Here is a 17,231-nt window from a genome sequence, read left to right on the forward strand (position 1 = left end):
CAAATATTTTGGGCAAAACTAAACTGCCAAAAAATAAACGGCGTTTTCTTTTCGTCTTGGACATCATGTCTTCTGTCATTCGAGATTTATGGGGCAAATACCCATCCTTTTTGAAGCTGCGAGGTCACAAAACTCTGTTGGACCTTATTGGAGACCTTCCAAATTCTGGAAAGGGTAGAAGAGTTTCACCCACGCTTTGGCATCAGCGGGGAAAGAAAATGTCATGGTATGAAATCGATCGAGTTGAAATGGATTTGGTAAGCGAGTTCAGCATTGCTTGCCAAGTGCATGGTGCATCAATCTACTATTTCAAAAAATTGAGTCTGTTGTAACTTACTGTTTCAATTATTTTGATTTATTGGATGTAAAGGCTACAAACAAGGCACAGGTGTTTGGAACCAAATTTATAAACGGTGTAGGAGCAGACAAGATCGCACCTATTGGCATTGCATTCACTGAAAACTGGAGATTCCACTATTTCTCTGAAGAGATAAAAACAATTGAAAAAAAGCTAGGCATTGAAAAGGTCTAATCTACACAACCACCACATTCAAACTCAACCCAGCGTTTCAACCACTTTATAGCCCCTAGTCCAATCTCGAAACAGATTCAGTTGAGGTTTTAAGAAATACATTTATATTGCGTCTTGAAATCTTAGTAGGATGACTTGATTCGTGATACATTGTTTTGCCATTTTAAACGCCATTGATGCTCGGCCGTCTGCTCGATCTGAATCTGCTCATTCAACAACCTAATGCGTCGATTAATTTCTAATGAAAATTTGTCCAATGTACTATCGCGACTTGCAATTAAATCCGTATGAAGTGGAGTAGATCTAGCTTTCAGCACCTGGGCTAAGTGGTATCGTTTGTTTTAAATATGTTGGTTGTCAATTGGTGCAGAAACATTAAAATTCAACACTGTAGCAATGCATTGATGTCATGGAAATCCTAATACAGCTCCACTTACGTTGATAGACCTCTGACTGAAGAGATGCAAATGGAAAAGAGCTGGTGGAACACGCTGCCCATCTTTTAGTTTTGCTGGGCTTGGAAATATTTAGTGTCTGCGAAAATACTTGACTATTTCCTTGATGCAGAGTGTGCATTTCTTTGACTGCAGACTGATTGTTGGATAGTTTCAGCATACTAATCTTGACTTCTGCCTGTCTTGCCATTTCCGCACGATCGGCCACCTGGTCTGTTTAAAGCAATATTCAATGTTACTACATTCACTCAAGCAATAGACTTGGATAGAAAAATGGTCAATACGCTATAAAATGTACAAAACTTACTTGAAATCTCAAGCATATCTTTACCAAGCAAAACCAGTCCATCAAAAATTGCTGAAAGTACGTATGCCGAATACTCGACCTTTTCTGTAAACTCTATTGATAAATTTTGAAGTCTTTGTGTACATGACTCGCAGAGCTGTTCAATACACGCTTTGTATTCAAGGCATGTGTTTTGTGCAGCCTGGTCAAGTTTTTCCAGTTCAACTTCCCATCGTGGATGTCCAAGACTTAGTTTGAGTTGTCTTTCCTGGTCTTCCTTGCTTTTGTAAATGGCCGATCGATGTCGAGCAAAATGGATTGTACAATCGCGCCATTCATGCAGCAAAGTTTCTTCTGTTTCTTGTGCCAAAACTCTGTAAATGTATGGAATTGATTTTGAAAACTCTTGATAAACAAAATTCAAGATTGAACAAAACTCTGCAATAGATTATTAGTAATGTGCTTGAAATAGTAAATTTTGTCAAACTTGAAACCTAACCAACACACCTTTAATCTTTTCCTTTCTCCATTGTTCAGCTTGAATTTCAACTTTGGCAAGCAGCTGGTCAATTGATTTCATGTAATGGTACTGGTTGGGTAAAATTTCATCTTTTTTGCGAATATCCTTCTCAGATCGCATGGCATAGTATCCCTCGCAGTGTTCCTGAATATCCTGTCTAGTATTTTTAAACCAACGCATGTACAATTGAGTGTACTTTAAAATGCTATTGTTGCCCATCAAATCTTTCATGACAGCATTTGACTGCAATGAACCATGTTGAAACCCATCATTGGATAAAGTGCTAAGTTTTGTATCTGATGCCACGATGCAATTGACCGACTGTAAGCTTCCTGCGGATCTAGGTGCATTGTATTTTCGAAAACTTGAACCTTTTTGACTTTCCTTTAGCATAGCATCGTTAGATAAAATAGTCGATGCAGAATATGATCGCGAGTAGCTTTCGCGCCTCTCCGCTTTTGCCTGTCCTGTTGCATATTCACTGGAATCTGAAAGCGTTAGAATGCTAGTAGACATTAGTTTTTGCGACCGAGTGTTACTTTCAATAGATTGCAGTTCACCGTCCAGCCCGAGTTTTGGTAAAGTACAATCCGAATTGATCAGACTGGTTTTCTTCAATCCCTCGTTTGATCTGGATTCATATTTTTGCTGCGCAAGTTGCACAGAGCTTTCGCTACCTTGTTTGGTATCCAAATCCTTGCGTGATCCAGTAGCTTTTTTTGGTAACTTTGGTAATGACGACATTAAAGCTGCTGCAGATATATCATTTTGTTTATCGCACTTCCATTCTGCCAAGGTTTTTGGCGAATTAGCATTAAATATGGCTGGATAGACATTGACGTTGAGACAATCGAGATAGTAAGCATTTTTGGAAATTTGGAATCTGATGTGTTCACATTCAGATATATAATGCTGCATTTTAATCTAAAATTCAACATAGATATAAGATCAGCATCATGGTAAGCTATTGTGTTTTGAAACCATGGTATGTAGTTTGTACATACCCAAGTAAACTCGGAGTTTTCTCGTAAACTATGCAGCGATTTGATTTTTAACTCTAGTTCTTTTTGTGATGCCGTATATCGAACCCACTACAATCAAAACATTATTTTGGCATTGATTCCATCTATTGACTAACATTGAGCATAAAAATTAAAGCACATTACCTCGGCTTTGAGTTGAAGCCTCAAACTAGCCAGCGATTGTCCAACTCGATCAATCATATCAAAGTCATCCAGATATGCAGCAAAATCAATATTAAATTGACTCACACTATTTCCTGTTTCTGTTTGCACTCGCTCAATCTCTTCATCAAATGCCTTGCGCCAATTTTCCAATTCTTGAGAAACAGTATCTGGATCTGCCATCCGAAGATCTTTAAGAATTTGCCACGCAGCAGCATGGTTTCCTACCACCCTTGATTTAAGGATTGCAGCCTTTTCATGATCAAACATATTTGTAGCCGCCAATAAACATTTTTTGAGTGATGTGGAATGCAATCGCATTTGATTGTGAAAATCTGTTTGAAGTTTGCGCAATTCACTGCGTGATTGGACTTTTTCCATTTTTGTAGCCAAAGGTGCGATGACGAGTGTGGAAAACTCCACGGATATGGCGATTAGTCTTTGGATCTCTGCTGCATATTTATTTTGAAGTGTATTGATTTTTTGAAACAGCACACATGCTTCATTTTCGTGGGATGTTCGTAAATGCTTCAACAGATCAAGCCGAGACTGTGCAAGCGTGAACACCTTGTGAAGACGCTTTTCGTATTCAATGATCTCCAGATTTCGAGCTGATGTTAGTATCTCAAGCTTTTTTTTAATCCGCTCAGTGATAGATTGGTTAACACTCATTTCCCAAGAAAGCTGATCATTTTGTGTAGTTTGCTCAAGGTACAAACGCAAATCGCGTAATAACTCGGTGGGTATATGCGGAATTTGAACCGCATGGTCAATATCATTTACACTGGTAGCTAAATCAGTATTTGAAATATACGTTGAAGCATTCAAATCAGATGGAAAATCCATATCAGCAAGAAATAAAACAGCATCAAAACGCATGGTATATTCAGTGCCATCCAATAAAGTTGGCTTGAGTACTGCACAATCAAGCTTGTTTTCTATATCCAAGTCCTCTTTTGCATGTTGATAGATATGTGCAAAAGCAACCGATGCATCCGAGTGTTTTCGCTCATGTTTTGCATATGGCACATTGGTGTTTTTTCCATGCTTAGGCTTGGGCTGAGTTTTTTTTGATTTGGAAACCAAAGACTCGGATTCGATTTGTGCTGCACGTACTTTGGCTTGATATATTTGTTCTTGTCTCCATTCCGCTACTTTTTTTGAAAAAAACTCTACTTCATGAACACGTATTTCTTCATGCTTCAGATTTTCAAAAGTAGTGCAAGTCTTTTTGGAAGAATCGGGTTGTAAGTTTGGATCTAGCTTGGCTACACTAGAAACTCGCGAAATCAAATTTGCTGGAGAATGACTGTTTGATTGTACTTTGTTTACCACAGCCAAATCATTTCCCAGCACTTCTAATGAAGCAGCATTCAAACCTGTGGAAAATTTTACTAGAGATTCGGCAGAGTTTTGGAACGTATCTAGCGATTGGGATTCTTTCAAACTATACGTTGAGTCTTCTGCGTGCAACTTTTGTTTATATTTCTGCACTTGAGATTGATCTGCACCAACAGACACTGCATCCAATTTAAACATTGCTGTAATCTACATATTTTTAAAGATTAGTCAACCGAAAACTGACTAAATTACAAGCAATCATTTTATCACAGGTTTCAGGCTATTTTAAATGGCATACTTTATCTTTGTAGGCAGTTTGAATCACGTGTATCTTATCCTCCATACTTTCAATAGTACCGCTACTCTGTTTAAACATTTGATGCAGACAATTATCAATTGCTTTAAAAAGCTCTTGGCATTTTGATAGCCGTTGAGTAATCAAACTTTCGCGAGTTTCTGTATGAATTGCCGCCATTTCCTTTTGCAATGCCTTTTCGGTGGTAGTTTTTTCAACCAAAAAATCAGCGGAAATATCATGTACATGAGCGACCGTGTCTAGCTCAGCTACAGCGAGATGATCAGAGAACTCTGCCTTGATAGCAAGTAAACATACTATGAACTCGGCTACTTTTTCAAGAACAACACGATTTCGGGATGCTTGGGATGAAAGTAATATACAGGCACGCTTTCCAGCCAATATTTCAGCGGTCTTGCGATACGTTTTGACCTGATCTAATGTAGTATATAGCAATGCGTCAAAAAACAATATGCAAACCACTGTCCATTTCAACACTCTCGGAAAATACATACTTTGTATGGTTACATCGAGTTCTTCTTTGGTTTTTGTCTCGCATTCTTCAAACGATGGAAACCAAAATTCAATCAGGTTTTTGACACTGTTGTCCATTTTAGTCTCAAAATCGGCAAGTTCTTTTTGAAATTCATTAATGGATCTTTCTTGATCTTCGACACTTTTCTTGACTTTTGATCTCCAAAAAACCAGCCACTTGCAGGTGATTTGATCAATGTGCATTTCTGTGATTTCCTTCAACTGTTTGGGTAATCAAATTAAAAGTAATATGCATTTAAATACTACTCCTATTAGTTTAAAATCAAATTGTTGCTTACCATTTCCGATTGCTGCTTTACATTCATATGAAATGTATCCTGAAAGCGCATATACAACTCGTGAACATCTACATCTAGTACACTAGAAAGTGCCTCGACAAATTTAGTATATACAAAATCGTATCGTGCTTGATTCCATTTTTTGCCGTACAAGAGCAAGTACTCTTTCATTTTGCTATCTACATCAACATTAACGCTATGCAGTGTGGCAATATATTTATGAATAGCCTCATAATTTGCAATAATGATCAAGTTGGCCGAAATGCATTCTTCCTAAATCGTGACAAGAATAAAATTAAAAATTGATGGTCACTATTGCATTCAGAGATATAGCATCAACAACCAATTGTTTCATCTTTTCATTTACCTGCAGCATTCGATCAATCATTACTGGCCGCTTGAAATTAAGTTTTTTAAGTTGCTTTGAAAACTTTTCAACCAAGTGTGCAATTTGTCGAGATCTCTCAAACTCAATATCAACCAGTTGTTTCTCAAGTTGTTTTAGTTTGGATTCTTGTGATCTAGATGCTTCAAATATATCGTCTGTCAAGGACAATATATGATCACGAGAGATTTGTGCTAGTTTTTCGGTTGACAACAAGTCCAAGATATATGCGCCATCTATGATACATCAAGCACAGATTAAACCCAAGATTAAAAGCCAAACTTGTAAAAAACTGGGGGTTTAAATATTATGTATGCATAAAGATACCTGCGCTGCCTATTTTCCATTTCTGTTTGAAATCCAATAGTACATTTTGAATACAGGCATTCGCGCTTGCACCTATTTCTCGAGTTTTAAAAACAAATGTGTCTCTAAGTTGATCATATCTATAATTGAAAACGGAATGATTAAATAGTATAAAGCCGGATGCTTAGATTTGACAGATGGATGATTGTACCTATCTTGTAGCATAATCCGCTGGGCACCAGTCAATCCCAAGACGGCTTTACGCTCTTCTTCTAATCGGTTTCGCTCTACATCTTCAAGACTTTTGGTACCTTCTTGCATGGGATCGTCACCTGTAATTGCATCCACAATCCTCATTTCCAGCTCGCTGCTCATTGCAAGGGATGCAGAGATGTTTGCATTTTGAAATGTACTCTTTGCTCTTTGAATATCTAAAAGAGCTGTTGAGCTTAAATGCCTGTTTTTGCGAGTTGAGATGTGGCGAGAGGGAGAATGGACAACAGCATTTAGGAGAGTTGTGGACGAGTAGCTTCGTGGAGCAAGATTGACGCGAACAGCTGTAGATGCAGCTGATAAAAGGTCTGTCGAGTTTGCCAATGAGCGGGTTTTTATGAGAGCTACGGAATGGTCTACTGTTGACTCACTTTGCTTCATTATAGAAGCTGACATGGTTTAAATCCAAAATGATAGACAAATTCGTTATTTTTGAATAGTCTATATTGATTGCGAATCTTGTAGAGTTGTGATGCAAGATCAACAAATTTTTAAAATGTCGAGAATTTTACTATTTTTACCGCCATGTTCACGTAAACTGGAATGCTAGATAAGAATACCAAAATACATAATCAACAACCAATCTCATGACATGATTGTGCTAATTCACTAAAAACATTGTGTTTTTTGGTCTTTATTGATCCTTGTGCTCATCTTTGTATAACTAAACGAGTGTCCAAAACAACATTTACACCTCTCCAAAACAAACATTAAGTAGCTGACATGAAAACAGCGCTTGCATTCCCAAGATGTGCAATGGTTTTTGAACTAGAGCGTGGAATATCTGCGAGTTTTTAAAATACAACAGATGGGTTTATAAGCTTGGATTGACAACAATATCTAAACTGTATTGTTTTGTTCCTACAAAAAGGAAGTAAAACAAGTGTCAAATTTCATCACCATCTTGCATCAAGACTAGATCGGAAGGAGCAGATTGGCTGCACAATCAACTCGGTTTACTTGTTTTTACCACTAGTTGTAGTGTCAGACATTGTATTATGGGCAGGAAGAGAAAATACAAGCGAGATTCACCCAATCAGCATAGAGCAGTGCAAGGTATGGATACTACTTGAATCAGATCCTAGTACTGCTCTAGTTTAGGTTATCAATCGACTTACTATTAACCCAAGTCATGACTATACAAAGCGAGTCAAGGTGAGTCGAATTGAGAATATTTTAAAATGGTCTGATTGTGCCAGCAACCTTGAGATTCAATGAGTATTAACGAATACATATAGCACTCTTGTAGTTGAGAATGTTCCTGCCATCAACGTATCTACTGAGCTTGAGCATCGATTTGCGTATTTTGGTGGGATTCTAAGGCAAGTTTCATCTTGCAGCTTACTGGCATTGGAGATTTGATAGTTTCAAGTATGGCATTCGTCAAGTATTAATATTAAACGTGTTGATAGTGTCGATCAATTAAAAGACTATTTAGTAGAACCGTTTACTGAAGCCTATGTGATCAAATATGCTCAAGTATCTTGCGCAAGGTGAGGTTTCCAACGCTTGGTTAAATCAGAAATGCAACAAATCTGTTGACAACCCCAAGGCTCCATTAGTATCCTACCCTGATTCCACTGGCATCATTTGGGGTCTAACTATTTTAGCTTTTTTAGAGAAGCAAGACAAAAGATGAAGGATGCCAGTTTTTATGGCTCATTACTCCAAGTCCGGTATGCACCAGAACACGAAAGCGTGACAGAAAAAAGACTCAAGATGATGTCGAGAATGCGAGAGATTTCATTACAGAAACAATAAAGTATATATTTGAAACCCATATAATTAGATGGCATAAGAGGCTAGGGAATTTTGTTGATAAAAATAGACAGCAAGATATTCACGAATTGAGTTAAAGATGGAAAATCAAGGAATACGCAAAGCGCAAGTATTGTCATGAAGGGATAGCAGGGATTAGGACTTTTTCAAGATGAGAACGGTCGAGGCTACCAACATCTGCACTTGCATCAGCATTTTCTACAGCACTTGTGATAGCATCGATGGCTCTATTATTGCGATGACTATGCAAAAAATCTCTAACAGTAATTATGCCATTTTCATCCCCACTAATGAGTTTGGTATCTGTAAGCCAGCAGCAGTTTACAGATCCCAAATGGCCTTCAATGGTGTACATGCACTTTTCACTTTCAATGTCCCAGACTTTGAGAGTGTGATCATGCGAACCACTTACAACACGAAGCGAGTTGACATCGACGCACCACACACCTTCAATGTGACCAAAAAGAGTACGGAGGGTTTGACCGGTAGCAAAATTCCAAATCTTGATTGTATGATCCAGCGAGCCTGTCACGACTCTGATATCTTCAAGTTTAATTTCTTTGGAATAGCGGGGGAAAATAAGCTGAAAGCATTGAACAGGAGCAACGTGGCCTGCGTAGACCAGCAATGTATCTCCAGATTCAATATTCCACAGCCGTATTGTCATATCATCAGAACAGGATAGTAGACGCTGCCTGCATGGAAGAATCATTACTTTGTTGACCCAGTCTGTATGGCCACTAAGATTAGATGTTTTGTTAGCAGCAAGTTTTGTTACACGAATTACACCATCTGCGGAACCAGAAGCAAGGATTGTTTCAGTGAAATGCAGACAAACGACACCGTCGTTGTGACCAACGACCACACGTAGACATTCAAATGTTTCTGTGGACCAGATGCGCAATGTACGATCCATTGAGCAGGAGATGATCTTTGAATTATCAAACTGAACACCACGCACACATCGAGTGTGACCTGTCATGATAGCCAGACATTCTCCAGTTTCGACATTCCAAGCACGCAATGTCGAGTCGTATCCACCAGTTACCAAACGTGAAGTACAATCATCGTACCATAAAGCCAAAACTCCACCTCGATGGCCTTGGAGTGTGCGAGAAGTGTAATTAGTTCGTCGCCAATTCTGTTCTACAATCAATCTTTCAGCAAAAGCATGCTTCCAAGGTCGATGTTGACTCTGAGCAGACTGATTAACGGAATGAAAAGCCGACTCGATGGATGGAGTCACAGAAGTTTGGACATCCAAAGGAGCGTTCATCAATGGTGTTTCTGAAGCAAGAGTAGAGCGATTTGTAGTAACACTGGGTATTAATGGTAAACCCCATCCACACTTTGTACATTTACGGTCAATATGTTGGGTACACATTCGATGCCATATGGCGTCATCATCTGATACGATTCGCCATCTTCGCGAAACCTGTGCGCAGTGACACAAGGATTGTCCATCCAGATACCGTAAGACTCTAAAGGAGATTTCAGTAGGAAGAGCTGCAATAAAATCGACTTTGGTTAATGGTTTAATAGCAGCAGATATGTAAGATAGTTGTGGTAGACATGACTTGTGAAGAATTCCTCCAATGATAATTTCTCGAAGTGCTGGAGAAGCTGAATCCATCTGCTGCCATATATTCCGTACAAGCTGCTGTTCTGACTCAGAGAGAGCAACCAGTCGCTATAATACAAAGGTGAATAGTCAGCAATAGAGTTAGAACGCAATCACTTGATAAGAGTACAAGTGTGATGAAATGGATTCTATTTTGAATTCAGTATTGAATATACCAAAACATGACATATAGCTGGGTGAATGATGAATGAAATACCTGTAACAATCTTGCTTCATCAGCTGAATAAGTTGAACGAAAAAAGGAAGGATGATGACGAAAGCACCAGTTACGTTGATCCGTGACAGGACTAGGTTGAATTAAGTGATGATGTTGAAGAGCAGTAGAAAGAGGTATATGTGAGATGGACAATGAGTTGGATGAAGCCATTTGTAATAAGTTTGAATATATGATTATGAACAAAAAAGGATGAAATTGTTAATTTTAATATTGTATTTATAATGACGAGAATATTCTTTAATAATGTAAAATTTACATTTGAATTGAATTGAATTCCAACAGACTGCTTTAGCAGTCTGATTAATTACATTAGAATTAGTTTAATTAATTCCAACAGACTGCTAAAGCAGTCTGATTGATTCCATTAGAATTAGTTTGATTAATTCCATCAATTGCAATCCAAATCGTGTTCAAACCTTAAACAGTCGCGACGTTTAGAAACTTGAATCTAATGTCCACTCCTGCTCGCTCAGTGATTGATGCTGCTGCTGGTATTTACTGCTTACACTCTTGTTAATAGATTATTACAGTTTCTTACTTTTTTATAGACTTGTTTCTTGCTTTATCTACTCTCGATCACTCTCCCACAGTCATCACTCTTGCTCAATTCAACCTCGCTCTCGACCTACTCAGCACTACATTATCCACTATTCACATTACAGAATCTATTCCTTCTCTTTTATTATCAACTTCTGAACTTGATGCATTAGATGAAGCAGGTACTGCTTTTGTATGTCTCTTTAAACCATGTCTCATGCATGTCTGGTGTTTGATTCTGACTTTGTAATCCTCGTCTTTAAAGGTGTTCGTTTATGGAACGAAATAGTTCGTCGCAAGTCAGAATGTTCCATCAGTCTGCTAGACAACGATCAGGAATCATCCGTGATTTCTCATCCCGTTGTGTATGGCTTAGAGTCAGTTGTTCAAGCTCAAGGTTCGAATAAATTGTATCATGACTGCTTTCTATACAATAATTCATGCTATTCAATGTCATGTATAGTACGACAGATTGCTTTACAAATTATTCAACTGTCAAGACACCATGACTTGGTCAGTGGCTATTCAGGTATTGTCAAAAGTTCATTATTCAATATCTTATAAATTCGCCGTTTTAAACTTGTTATACTCTGTCTAGTGCATATTAATTTTGCCGATATGCATATGAAATGCGGCAAAGCATGGTTAGGTACTGTCAGCCATTTCTATATGGACATTAAATATAAAAACTGATGATTTAAATCTTACATAGCTGCCAACAGATCGGATGATTCAGAGAGAGAATTCAATTTGGCATTGCAAGTTAGTATCAAGTTTTGTCTAGTCGCGTCGCTGGAATCAAATGTGTAGCCTAACATCTTGGACTAGTTTCTAAACACTCAAGATGGTGTTGAAAGCAGAAATGATTGCATCTCAAAAGATCATCACATACTCGAGTTTGAGATATATTTAGGAAAGGCTCAATTGGTAAGTTTATATTTAGTTTATGCATTTCAGCCCTATTAATGATTGAGGATTGATCATCATACTGGCCACTAGGAATGGAATAAAGACATACAATCTGCAGCATTCTTTAATCTTAACAAATCAATCAGCCAACCCATTCTTTCAAGTCTTGGATTTCATCAGGCAAGTATCCTAAACTATGTTTAAATTCATATTCTACCAATTACTGCAATGATAAGATTAAAACCATTTGCCTATTGCAGGTTGAACAATTTGCTAGATTGGTGATTCGACTATCTAAAACAGCAACACAAGTCTCTGATAAAATTACATTATGTGAAATGGCTCTATCTGTTCTGCTGTCACAGAACTCTCTGTCAACATCAAATTTGCTCACAGAGCTCAAAGTATGGCATGCTATGAGGCCATGTCTAATACTATCATTCATCTAAATATCGATCTTGCGTTTTTATCCATCAATAGTGCTGCGTTTTACTCTCACTAGTCATCATATACTTGGATGCAAAAGACTGGCCAAATGCTGAACGAAGATCAGAATCTGCTATCGAGGTAAAATTCATTATCCAAGACATAATAAACTTGAATGCCTGTATAGAAATTCCATCACAACTACTAATCTTCTATGCAGGAGTTTCCAGGATGTCTTTCAATGTATTATCTAAATATGAAAGCCATGATTGCCAAAGGATCAGCAACACCTTACCGTTTGGAGCAAAGTAAAGCATCGCAATCCTTCAAGAAAGCAATTTTAACTTTTTAGTAACATGCCATGTATATAGTCTTCATGCGGGCCGTATCAAATTCAGTGCAATCCATATCAGAATCTTCAAACAGCATGAAAACGTAAGTTGGAACTAGTCATAATTATACATATTCGAATAAATATATTTAAGCTTTTGCTATTCTAGGTTAATGTCCATGGTTCATATGATGGCCAAACAAGTCAAGTATGTTTTATTCTCATCATACTATATTTTTAACCTCATCACTATTTAAAATGACTTGTTTAAACTCACTGGTTTCATTTAAAAGCTCTGATCTTGTTCTTACATGCATTGACTCGTTTATGGATCAAGAGATGGTACATTTAAACACAAAGTCTTTTCAAAAAAATGAGCTCAACGAAAAAATACTGGTTACGAAATTATATCTGGTGACTTCAATGGAAGTAGATCCGACTAAAACCATAATGTATGTAAAAGCCACACTCGGCCACTTTGGATTAGTCGAATTCGAGTCTTCCACGGCTCGAACCTGCCAGGTAAATATAAACATTGCGAGTTCAAGACAGTGTAAAATAATGACATATGTCTTAAACTGCGTGAAATCAGATGATATTGTGGAAATCAGGGGATAAAGCCGCTCAGATTTGCCAATGGGAAGAAGCTATATCATGGTACAGGGTTTGTTTGACCCTTATCTCAGACAATATGGTTGACAGGCACAATGATGCCATGCTTCATCGAAAAATCGCTCTGTGTCAATTTGAGCTTCATCACATTGACGAAGCGCTTACAGAATGTATTCAAGGTGTGTGTCCATCTATGTTTTAAAAGAGTATAAATCAAAATGTGCTGCATCGACTCAAATCTTTCAATTCGGATGCAATCTTGTCAATCAGCAAAACAATTTGAACAAGAATCAGATATGCCACCTACTTTGCTTATGCTATTTATTCTGTACTTGGAAAAAGGTGACGAGGCTAAAGGTAAAAAAGTAGATAAATTGAAATTAAATCTATTTCCAATTCTATGCAATGCTAACATAAAACAATATGTAAGCAATGGAAAATTTAGCACAAATCTCGATTCAGTCTCGATTGGATCTGTACATTCATGCAGCAACAGTTGCTCAAAAAGTATGGCATTCAAGTAATACCAATAGACAACTATCAATCCAACTAATTTCTGATACAACTGCGTATTTTAGAAAGAAAATCAAGGAATAGTTCGAAATATTTTGAAAATGGTAGCTACCTCGGGGCATATTGATTGGAGTCTAGATGACACAAAATGCAAAGTCTTGACCATTATTCGGTGTCTTATCCGACTTACCAAAACAAACGAGCCAAACAAAATTGATGTACAGGCTATTGTTTCATATGCAAACAAAGGTATGCCTCAAAGTGGTAACTCGGTTTAAGCATTTTTGATTTTCGATATTGTAGATCTAGTCATTCACAGCCCGTTTTACTATTCAAATGGAATATTATGGCTGTTGATTTTAAACATTGGATAAAGCCTACGGTATTCTCAAGCTGTGGTCTCAAAATGGAGAAACTCGAGAAGCCAATACTGAATCTTTTCCCCAGTTTGAAACTGAAGTAGATTGGCTTCTTCGAGTGTGCTGGAATACCGCTATACAGATTGGACATCTAGATATATCCAATACAGCTACAGTCAACTTGTTTGAGATTGTGAGCAACCTGACTCTTTTGTTTTCAACAACAACCATATCTCATTTGAAAATTCGGAAATCAAGGTATGTCCAACGATTTAAAGCGCAAATCTAAACAATCGGTCAGAAACGTATAATACTTACGAATTAAAGTTGTAGTCTATTTATAGCAGCACTAGGACAGTTGTTCATTGTAGAGAAAGGAGATACAACAAAAGCTGCAGAAGATCTATCAAAGGCCACCGTATATATACATGAATTTGAAAATGCAGTGCAATCGCTGTCTGAATTGGACGATACATTTGATCGCATGACAGATATATCTATGATTCAGCTGCTACCCATCAAGTTTGAAATCTATGTTCGACAAAAGAAATGGAGTGTAGCACAAAGCGTGATCAAGGTATGGTTGATTTTTCCAAGTTAAACATTTGCAATGAAATAGGACTGATTTGGCGGATTTGAACGGATTTGAAGAATGCTCAAGATATGCGCGTGTCTTGTAATATTCTTGAACAGCTAGCAGGTAGAGTGTTGATGCAATGACACTAAAGTGAAAGTGGGTTTGTTTAGAGGGTTGACTTTGGTGGATATAATGCTGGTATTTTAGAAATCACTCTACGACTAGAGTGTCCTGACCACGGTATGTGCTCACTAATTCTGGAGTCAAATCTCGAGTGAAATTCCAATAGGAAGTTGTTGACATTATTTTTGTGGATCAATGCATGATCAATAGTGGCATATGATGCAATCAAGACAATGCTGGATGAGCAGATGCGACAATCCCAAAATTTAAATATAATTCGATTCAGCTGTTGGTTCAGGACACTTGTAACGATCGCTTTGCACCAAGACAAGGATGGATACAAGCTGTTTGAGCAAGTGCATGCGCTAATCAAGTCAGCTAGTCACAGTACTCCATACCCAGAGAATGAGATCAAATGGCTTATGATCAGTGCATGGAATGCAGGATGCGAACGATGGAGGTAAGTGTAGAGTTACAGATGAACCATGCAAAGATGAATGGACCTAAAATGGTATGAAACATGTTGATAGTGTGCATCATTTAGAAGGAGGACGACAGTGGAGCGAAATGGCGCTGTCACTGGGTCTGTATCTCGAAAACGCAGAACAGCTGTTGACCAAGATGCGAGCGTCTTATCTGGCATTAATGGAGTCGTGCAATTCATCCAATATAGAATGATAAAATCTACTGATGGAAATATGACTGATGGACGACTCTGGAATGAAATAAATGCGAATTTAAAGCGACGAGTTGAACCGGTTTACAGTTGTATTCACGCAGGATGGAATATTTATACGATGATGAAAGTTGAAGTTCAGATTCAAAATTTCTTACTCGATAGAAATCGCACTAAACTTGTAATGAGCAGAATGCTGACTAGATTGGTGTGTAGAGCGTCTGCACTCAGGCGTTCAAATGTAATCCAGACACTGCAATCCATTACTACAGTTTATACACAGCGTATGGCATTTACAACCATGAAAGAAGTGCCTGAAGTTGCACATGTCATACAATCCCATCCAGCCAACGACCCATCGACCATGAAATCTGCATTAACATCCATAAATCCATCCAAAGATATTTTGGCTGTCAAAGAGCCAATATCTTCTTTAGCTAAACATTTAATTGACTCGATCAAGGCAAGCAGAATGATTTAATTCACGTTGCAAGCTGAACTATTAATTCTTATGTTTGAATGGCTCGTTTAAACATAGATCAACGGACCCATATCAACTGCACAGTTTATGCGACAGGCACTCATTCACCCATTGGGTGGATACTATATGAAGGGAAAAGTGTTTGGTCCACATGGTGACTTTATAACATCTCCTGAAATCAATCAAATGTTTGGCGAGGTAATTGATATTTAAATTTGGCCATCAATTCCATCATTTGTAAATCTGATTTATTTCTGAATCATGGAATCAAGCTTATGGCAATCTGGTTTATGAACCATTGGCAAACCGTAGTGGCTTCAAAATCAACACCCACTGGAGCATTTCAGTACCAGTCTATTCCTTCCACAGCACCTCAAAAACCTTTCAATATAATTGAACTTGGGCCAGGTCGAGGCACTCTGATGGCGGATATGCTCACTACCCTTACACAGCTCAAGACCTCTACGATCAACCCCTTAAATGCCGTTCATTTGGTTGAAGCATCTCCCGAGTTGCGAAAGACTCAAGCCCAAATGCTCAACTGTACAATGGATCCGCTAGAAAATTCAACCTATCGCCCAGGAGATGGCACCACAGTAACAGGAACAACTAGCCAAGGAGTCAAAGTGTATTGGCACGATACGTTTGACTGTATTCCTGTCGACGAAACTGTTGCATCGTTTATTATTGCTCACGAGTTTTTTGATGCGATGCCAGTTTACAAATTTCAAGTGGGTAGCACAATGGTTTGCATAGGATGGAAAGTCGACTAATTGTGTTTGAGTTTGTATAGAAAACGGAACAGGGATGGAGAGAGATCATGGTTGATTTGGACGAGACTCCCACATTACCCTACAATTTCCGATTCATTTGTGCTCCATCTGCAACTAAAGCGTCCGTCGCGCTTATGCAGCCTACAGTGACGGATCGATTTGCGAATGTTCAAATAGGCGAGAGAATTGAGCTAGCACCAGATGTCGTTGGAGTATCAAAAGCTATTGCCGAGAGAGTTGCCAACGATGGTGGTATAGCCTTGTTTGTTGATTACGGTCGCGACCATGTTATTGACGATAGCTTAAGGGTAAGTGTTTTTGATCGTGTAGAAACGACTCTTTATTGATACGTTTGGAATTTAGGGTATTAGAAACCATAAAATTGTTCATCCTCTGTCGATGCCAGGTGATTGTGATTTGTCTGCGGATGTCGACTTTTCTGCAATTCAACACGCTGTAAAAGGAATTGGTAAATACAATATGCTTTGATGATATTAAAGTCTGGCTTCAAAGTATCGACAGCACTCTAACAATCGCTTGAATCCAACCCTACTTGTTTTATAGCGAATGCATATGGACCAGTACCACAAGGACTTTTTTTGGAGAAAATGGGAATAGGAGCCAGAGCCATGGCTTTAATTCAAGGCGCAACAGATAACAAGACCAAGGCAGCAGTTGTTGCTGCTTACGAGAGACTTGTTGATCCAGATGCCATGGGTCAGGCCTACAAAATCATGGCTATAACGTCATCCACCACCGTCCCATATGCACTCGAGCCATTCCAACACCACACTGAGCCATCTGTCGATGATGAACCTTTTAACCCACATAAATAAACTACAAACACCAAGAAATTGAAAAACCAA

The 17,231-nt window shown here is 38.2% G+C and overlaps 9 protein-coding genes across 9 annotated transcripts; 8 read left to right on the forward strand and 1 right to left on the reverse strand.

Moving 5' to 3' along the window:
• Window positions 1-65: 65 nt before the first annotated feature.
• Window positions 66-1,037, forward strand: BATDEDRAFT_88075 (uncharacterized protein; the record flags this gene model as incomplete). The annotated part of the gene is made up of 2 exons (XM_006678615.1): window positions 66-257; window positions 371-1,037. The coding sequence occupies 2 exons, from the start codon at window positions 66-68 to the stop codon at window positions 530-532; spliced, it is 354 nt and encodes a 117-aa protein (XP_006678678.1). The 3' UTR covers window positions 533-1,037.
• A 1,268-nt stretch (window positions 1,038-2,305) lies between these two features.
• Window positions 2,306-3,943, forward strand: BATDEDRAFT_88077 (uncharacterized protein). The gene is made up of 2 exons (XM_006678616.1): window positions 2,306-2,752; window positions 2,938-3,943. Exons 1-2 carry the CDS (start codon window positions 2,703-2,705, stop codon window positions 3,212-3,214), a joined length of 327 nt encoding a protein of 108 aa, XP_006678679.1. The 5' UTR covers window positions 2,306-2,702; the 3' UTR covers window positions 3,215-3,943.
• Window positions 3,944-8,463: 4,520 nt separating this feature from the next.
• BATDEDRAFT_1302 (uncharacterized protein) lies at window positions 8,464-9,876 on the reverse strand (the record flags this gene model as incomplete). The annotated part of the gene is made up of 1 exon (XM_006678232.1): window positions 8,464-9,876. A coding segment is annotated over one exon (1,413 nt), but the record flags the coding sequence as incomplete, so codon positions are not given.
• Window positions 9,877-10,499: 623 nt separating this feature from the next.
• On the forward strand, window positions 10,500-11,395 carry BATDEDRAFT_88412 (uncharacterized protein; the record flags this gene model as incomplete). The annotated part of the gene is made up of 5 exons (XM_006678617.1): window positions 10,500-10,539; window positions 10,597-10,767; window positions 10,851-10,982; window positions 11,184-11,234; window positions 11,298-11,395. The coding sequence occupies 5 exons, from the start codon at window positions 10,500-10,502 to the stop codon at window positions 11,393-11,395; spliced, it is 492 nt and encodes a 163-aa protein (XP_006678680.1).
• Window positions 11,396-11,832: 437 nt separating this feature from the next.
• Window positions 11,833-12,272, forward strand: BATDEDRAFT_88413 (uncharacterized protein; the record flags this gene model as incomplete). Its single annotated transcript, XM_006678618.1, has 2 exons — window positions 11,833-11,898; window positions 12,141-12,272. The coding sequence occupies 2 exons, from the start codon at window positions 11,833-11,835 to the stop codon at window positions 12,270-12,272; spliced, it is 198 nt and encodes a 65-aa protein (XP_006678681.1).
• A 75-nt stretch (window positions 12,273-12,347) lies between these two features.
• On the forward strand, window positions 12,348-14,360 carry BATDEDRAFT_88414 (uncharacterized protein; the record flags this gene model as incomplete). Its single annotated transcript, XM_006678619.1, has 10 exons — window positions 12,348-12,355; window positions 12,421-12,459; window positions 12,545-12,773; window positions 12,844-13,042; window positions 13,134-13,220; window positions 13,294-13,370; window positions 13,442-13,625; window positions 13,753-13,993; window positions 14,069-14,312; window positions 14,355-14,360. 10 exons carry the CDS (start codon window positions 12,348-12,350, stop codon window positions 14,358-14,360), a joined length of 1,314 nt encoding a protein of 437 aa, XP_006678682.1.
• Window positions 14,361-14,668: 308 nt separating this feature from the next.
• On the forward strand, window positions 14,669-15,113 carry BATDEDRAFT_88415 (uncharacterized protein; the record flags this gene model as incomplete). Its single annotated transcript, XM_006678620.1, has 2 exons — window positions 14,669-14,895; window positions 14,966-15,113. The coding sequence occupies 2 exons, from the start codon at window positions 14,669-14,671 to the stop codon at window positions 15,111-15,113; spliced, it is 375 nt and encodes a 124-aa protein (XP_006678683.1).
• A 182-nt stretch (window positions 15,114-15,295) lies between these two features.
• On the forward strand, window positions 15,296-15,592 carry BATDEDRAFT_88416 (uncharacterized protein; the record flags this gene model as incomplete). The annotated part of the gene is made up of 1 exon (XM_006678621.1): window positions 15,296-15,592. One exon carries the CDS (start codon window positions 15,296-15,298, stop codon window positions 15,590-15,592), a length of 297 nt encoding a protein of 98 aa, XP_006678684.1.
• A 57-nt stretch (window positions 15,593-15,649) lies between these two features.
• Window positions 15,650-17,201, forward strand: BATDEDRAFT_11090 (uncharacterized protein; the record flags this gene model as incomplete). Its single annotated transcript, XM_006678283.1, has 6 exons — window positions 15,650-15,790; window positions 15,865-15,900; window positions 15,940-16,323; window positions 16,386-16,673; window positions 16,729-16,834; window positions 16,930-17,201. Coding segments are annotated over 6 exons (1,227 nt in total), but the record flags the coding sequence as incomplete, so codon positions are not given.
• Window positions 17,202-17,231: the final 30 nt, after the last annotated feature.

This window comes from Batrachochytrium dendrobatidis, assembly GCF_000203795.2.
Source record: "Batrachochytrium dendrobatidis JAM81 unplaced genomic scaffold BATDEscaffold_5, whole genome shotgun sequence".
Lineage (NCBI taxonomy): Eukaryota > Fungi > Chytridiomycota > Chytridiomycetes > Rhizophydiales > Batrachochytrium > Batrachochytrium dendrobatidis.

What these genes read in the sequence shown, in the direction of transcription:
- BATDEDRAFT_88077 (XM_006678616.1), top strand. Translation starts at nt 2,703, where the DNA reads ATGCTGCATTTTAATCTAAAATTCAACATAGATATAAGATCAGCATCA. An exon ending in GATATAAGATCAGCATCATG is followed by an intron (nt 2,753 to 2,937) that starts GTAAGCTATTGT and finishes ACTAACATTGAG; the next exon opens with CATAAAAATTAAAGCACATT.